The sequence below is a fragment of the Cryptomeria japonica genome, chromosome 8 (genome assembly GCF_030272615.1).
Source record: "Cryptomeria japonica chromosome 8, Sugi_1.0, whole genome shotgun sequence".
Lineage (NCBI taxonomy): Eukaryota > Viridiplantae > Streptophyta > Pinopsida > Cupressales > Cupressaceae > Cryptomeria > Cryptomeria japonica.
In genome coordinates, this window is record NC_081412.1 from 137,681,018 (window position 1) to 137,687,017 (window position 6,000).

The window sequence follows — 6,000 nt, forward strand, 5'->3', positions numbered from 1 at the left end:
ATTTGGATGATGCCTTAAGGCAATCCAAATCCTTTCTATTTTCCTATCCTAGTTACACAAAAAAACAACACTCCCTCTGAACTAGGGAGGAAAATAAATACATAGCCAAATTCACATGGACAAACCCATGGCATGAACATTTACAAGGTTTAGGATTAGGGCCCAACCCTAATAGTACAATCCATATTCAATTTGTGATTTGATCACACAATTACATTACAATGAACCTTTACATGATCTTCTCTTGCAATGCCTGCAGAGGATGAAGCCAATGCTTCATTACTTTACACTTTCCTAGGGACCTGCATGTAACAGCATGATCTTTCATCATGCATATCCGCAGAGGATGACAGAGACCTTTCCATATGCACACCTGCAATAATTAATACTCAAAGATATATATAACCATACAACATAAATCATGCACAACCGCAGAGGATACATAAGCTTCTTCACTGAGAACAACCTGTCACCTTGCACACCGCAGAGGGTGAACTCACCTTGCACTCCGCAGAGGGTGAGAAATAACTGCCACCTTGCACTCCGCAGAGGGTGGAAAGAACTGCCACCTTGCACTCCGCAGAGGGTGAGAGAGTACAGCCACCTTGCACTCCGCAGAGGGTGGACTCACCTTACACTCCGCAAAGGGTGAGCGAGCACTGCCACCTTGCACTCCGCAGAGGATGGATGATACACCCAGTGTATCATGGTTAGTATCATCATAAATAAACATTTTTCAATAGACAAGGAATATACATTAGATATATATTATCAATTCCTCTATTAAACCATAATGATTAGAACCCAAGAATGAAATGAGATATTAAAAGATATCAAGACTCCCTCTAAAACTCTATCTAAATAAAGAATTCACAGACCTGATGATTCATTCTTACTTACGAAGTGGACCCATAGCATCTTAAAAGAGAGAGATGAAAGGTAGACTTTCATAATTAGTCCGATGACAAGATCTGACTGAGGTAGGGCTTCTCAGATCATGCATGAATGTTTTCTTCAGAGAGACATCATCTGAAAACATTATCTTCAAGAGTAGACATTAGGTTACCTTAGAGACATGATATAGTAAAACAAAACATCAACCCTTACAAACCCTCAACACACAGATTCAGACATATAGATAGAAGACATTTATCTATACTCGGATCCTAATACACATCCATATATATACACTATCACTATTCAGCCATGAATACATTGAATATATAAGTGATAGCAGGTATATGATAGTAGAAATATATAAGGATGACAACAAGTATCAAAATAAGGTGAGTTTTAAGGTAGCTTCAAATCACCTGCAACTTCACTTACCTATCTCCCTTGAAATAAATTGAGATTCATCACCTTTGAAGGTTCTACGATACTAAGAGGATGAGGAATCCATTAATGCAGATGAAGGACCTTGACTGTGCATGTAATCATCTAAAAACCCTAGCTGTCACACAGAAGTCTAGGTTGTAAATCTGATCACTACACATGCAAACATAGGCTCTGATACCATGTTAGTTTTCATGATCAGATTAACAATAATGAGCAGGAAATAATAAGGCACAGTCACAAGAATCAAAGCACACAAATAGAAAGGGCACACAGCACAAGTCTACCCTGGGAAAACCTCCCTCTTGGAGGAAAAACCCAACAACAACAGATCCTTAGATCTGATTATTCATTATGAATAAAATTGCAGTCTTACAACACTTATCTCAGGCTGAATACATGTGCAGATATCTTCAGCTTCAAATGAGCATAACCGTGCCTTCTTCAGCATGAACAATAGACTTAAGTTCGCATCAATTAGAGCAGAGTCGCATCCATAGATCAGATATCTTCACACCAAAGGAGAGCAGATATATTTCGCATTGTTATTGCAGATCTAATTCGCATATGTGATAATTGTATCAAGATGCATTCTATGTAGCTTTTATATATGAGGATTGGTGCCTTATTGGGTCAGCCCAATAAGGCACTTTTTGGCGCTAAAATCTTTGTACTTTTCCCACGTTATATGTGCAAGATAGGGTCGGCCCTATATCTTACTCCACGATTTATTTAGGTTCAGCCCTGTCCTGGGCGCTAAGGTAGATGCTACAATCTCACACGTTTGACCTTGCTTGGCGTGTGAAAGAGAAAGGGCCCAGCCCTATCCTAATTTGTGCACATAGATAGGGCCCAGCCTTATGTGCCCTTCTACATAAATACATTAGATGGAGATAGGGCCCAGCCCTATTTACAGGCCTCCTTAATGAAGAAGGGCCCAGCCCTATAAGGATTCGGATGATACCTTAAGGCAATCCAAATCCTTTTTATTTTCCTATCCTAGTTACACAAAACAACACTGAATAGAGTACATACTTCTCGGAGTCATCTTCCCTTTTAGATTTTCCTGCTTTGGCAAATGTGGCTTGTTGTTTGGCTCTTTCTGGACATTTGGCAACATAGTGCCCAAATTTGTCACATCTGTAACATTGAATCTATGAAAGGTCCTTCTTGAAGGTGTTCTTGCCATGACAACCTTTTCTCTTCCTAAATTGTTTCTGCTTGTTTTTCTTGTTTGAGTTTGTATTTAGGACTTGAAGGTCTTCATCTATATTCTTTTGTTTGATCCCTTTCTTATTCAACCTTGATTCTTCTTGGAGACAATCTGCCTTTAGCCTATCAAACTTTGGAAATTCATCCCTTGCACTGATGCCTTGGACAAATGTTTCCCATATACTAGGCAACCCATCTAGAGAAATGAGTGTTAATTCTTTTCTTTGGATCTCATATCCAAGGGTTGCTAGTTCATCCCTTAGGGCTAATATCCGCATGAAGTAGGCATTGACCGACTCTCCTTTGATCATAGCTATATGATTCATTTCTCTTTTTAAAGCCAAGGTTCTACTAGCATTGGATATCTCAAATGCATCTTCAAGTGCTTTGAACATGTTGTAGGCCGTTTCATGTTTCCTTATGATGGGCATAATATTATTTCTTACCCCATCGACTATGATTTTGATGGCTTTTTCATTTCCCTCTCTCCAAGTTGTTTTGTCAGGTTTAGTCTCAGGTTCTGCAATTTCAGTTTTTACAAATGATTCGACTTTATTTTCTTTTAGAATCATCTGAATTCTGAAATTCCATGCTGAGAAGCCATCACCTCCTCCGAGTCTATCTTCGAATCTGATAGCGCTAGCCATTAGAAGAAATGTGATGTTGAATATATGTTTGTTTTGAATTTTCTACACAATTGAATAGCCTCAGGTTCGATTTAACTTGGCTCTGATACCATGTAAATGTTATTCAATTTTCAATTTAAGATGCAAGTTATATTCAAGGTTATCTTTTCTTTCAAGTATGTGTTATATCTTAATATAATAAATCTGATTATTGTCTGCTATGTTGCAGAGGAAAAGAGCATTTATCGATTTCAATGTCCTTCTCACAAATGCCGATTGATATATATATATGTATGCAAGGAGGATCAAGCAATACCTTGACCGCTCATGTCTATTAGACATGACCGATCAAGATATTACTTGATCGCACCTTTTCAATTATCATCGCATTTACCAATCGGTATATAAAACTTAACAAATCACCCGATACTAATCGGCGTGTATATCATAAGCAAGTCAACCAATACTAATCAGTTTGAATGCAGTTATAAACTAAACCTGATAACAATCGGTGTTCACACAGTTAATATGTTTGACCGATACTAGTCGGTGTGCATACAATTTACAATGTAAACCGATACCAATCGATATTCTGTACTATAAGATTTACAACCGATAATTATCAGTAGTTAAGCATTTGATTAAGAATCCGATATTGATTGGAATTTGCAAGTAAGGTTGAATATATATAAATCGAAGAATAATCATCAAATGAAGGAACGATAACTTGAAGTCTTATATCATAGTCTGTCGATAAGATAGATGATTGAATGAGAGACTTCATTTATCTCTCATTCAATCATTTATCTTACCGAGGCTATCATGCATTAACAATTTTGGTGTTGGGTTGGTAGAAAACATGGGTGTTCAGGCCAAACAGTGGTGGAGTGATTTTCCCTTTTCGCTGATCAAACTGTTGCAAGACGACATCAAGGAGCTCAGGGTTGGGGACCCTATGCCCAGTTCTTAATTTGTGTCAGGTGGTTTTTCAGTTTTGTTTTAGGGCGTGTGCTTGGGACGGGTAGTTTGGAGGGTGGAGGTTTGTGTTTTTCTGTGACTTGGCTTCCTCGATGCTGAATTTGGTATATGAGGATTATGTTTACCAGTTTTTGTTGACGGTTCCTGGTCCTAAACCAGATTATATTAATCAAAAAATTATTGAATATTCTCTTAAAGTGGCTGACATTTAGTGTAGGCACCAAAAATGGCTTCAGAATATCATTGGCCTATATGTATAACATGCCACCCTTTTCTATATCAGCATTCTCTTGTTAGTTTTTCTAATTTTCTCTTTGGGTTAAAGATTGAGAACAGTAATAGGCCTGCTGCCTACATTTTCCATAGTTAATGAATGTAAGGATTTTGATAGTGTGAATGCAACAGGTTCCTTATCAATGTGTTGCATTTGCTGAAATTCAGAGTTTTGCATAAACAAAAGCTGTATGTGATTATTCTACAACTAGACAATGTTTTTTTTCTTTTCTATATCTAAACCCCACACCTTCAAACTCTTTTCTTTAATGTTGAAAACCATATGCAGCCTAGCTAGATTTAATTTTATTCTGAGCTGGTGCCACTCAGAGTTAAAATGCTTGCACCCCTTATCAAAAATTAAAATTATTTGGTTTTAAGTCCTGGCAACTAGGAACGCTCCCTGAGCTCACAACACAGATCACAGTTGCATCTAGAATATCTGTGATCACTCAAATATTTCCCCGTATCTGCCTCAAAATAGCTTCCCTCCCTCCAATTGGTAAAAGCCCAATTTTGTAACCTCTGCATATCAGCAATAGATTTCCCCCTACACGCATGTGCGTTGGCTCGAACCTGCCATGGGTTCTTCACATGTTCCAAGTAACTTTTAGAGTGTGTATTGAATCTCAAAAAAATATAGATTTGAACTAAAGGACAAAAAGAAAAGGCTTGTTATGTGTTTTATAGAGTTAAATTATTTTTCAATTTTGAGATTAAAAAATGTGAACAATTTCCCTTCTTTCTCCTATATGGCTTCCATCAAAGGGAAACATACCTTACTCTGGCATGAGGAGGATGGTTTGGTAATTGTGGCCTCTGAAGTAATCTCATTCTTTGCATCCGGTTGCTGCAACTCCATTGGCTGCTGCTGCCGATTACCGCTCGCATTAATGGAACCCGAACCCTGCAATTAGGGCTTATACACATTGAATTACGAAACTCCATGGGAACTGAAACTGTGACCAGCTATTACAATGCTATATGAATAACGGCCAGATTTTGTCAACTGCCATACTAGCTTATTATATAAACTTTAGTACAGGTATTATTGCTAACACTCATATGACAGATGCACTCACTGGAGCGGAAGATGCATGTGTAGGGACGCCATAACTCAAAGCGACCATTAACGGCAGAGCTTGTAGGTAGGAACCCAGATATGTAGGTAAAGATTTCAAAGCTCACAAAAACAAGTGAATTGCATGTTTCCCAGGCCTGAAATTTGATGGTCCGTGGACCCTTTTTTCAATTTTACATCTATATTACAATTAAAAATTTATTAAATTGTATAGCTTTATTTTGTAAATTATTAATAAACTAGCATTAGGACTAGTATGAGGTTTAGGGTAACATAGACAAGAAATCAAAGATATATAATTTGATGTTGTATAATTAGTTAATTTTATAATAGTATAAATTTATATATGTTTTGATTATAAATATATGTTTCGATTTGTAAAAAAATCATTATATTGTATAATTAGATATAAATAATATTGAACAATTTTTAAAATTTTGTTGAATTTTTTTTTAACAATTAGATTCTTTAATATTGAACAATTGATTGTGGTTA

At 36.9% G+C, this 6,000-nt stretch overlaps 1 protein-coding gene across 2 annotated transcripts in view; it reads right to left on the reverse strand.

Annotated features, from left to right (window-relative positions):
- Positions 1-5,693, reverse strand: part of LOC131032307 (14 kDa zinc-binding protein) — a 54,408-nt gene extending 48,715 nt beyond the window's left edge. The window contains exons 1-2 of one of the 2 annotated variants that reach the window (XM_057963249.2): positions 5,507-5,693; positions 5,203-5,331 (exon numbers count right to left, since the gene is read on the reverse strand). In XM_057963249.2, the coding sequence (XP_057819232.2) occupies positions 5,203-5,331; positions 5,507-5,538 (161 nt within the window). In that variant the 5' untranslated portion in view covers positions 5,539-5,693. Of the gene's footprint in view, positions 1-5,202 lie in introns of both variants that reach the window. The other variant, XM_057963248.2, reaches the window with a different exon arrangement.
- Positions 5,694-6,000: the final 307 nt, after the last annotated feature.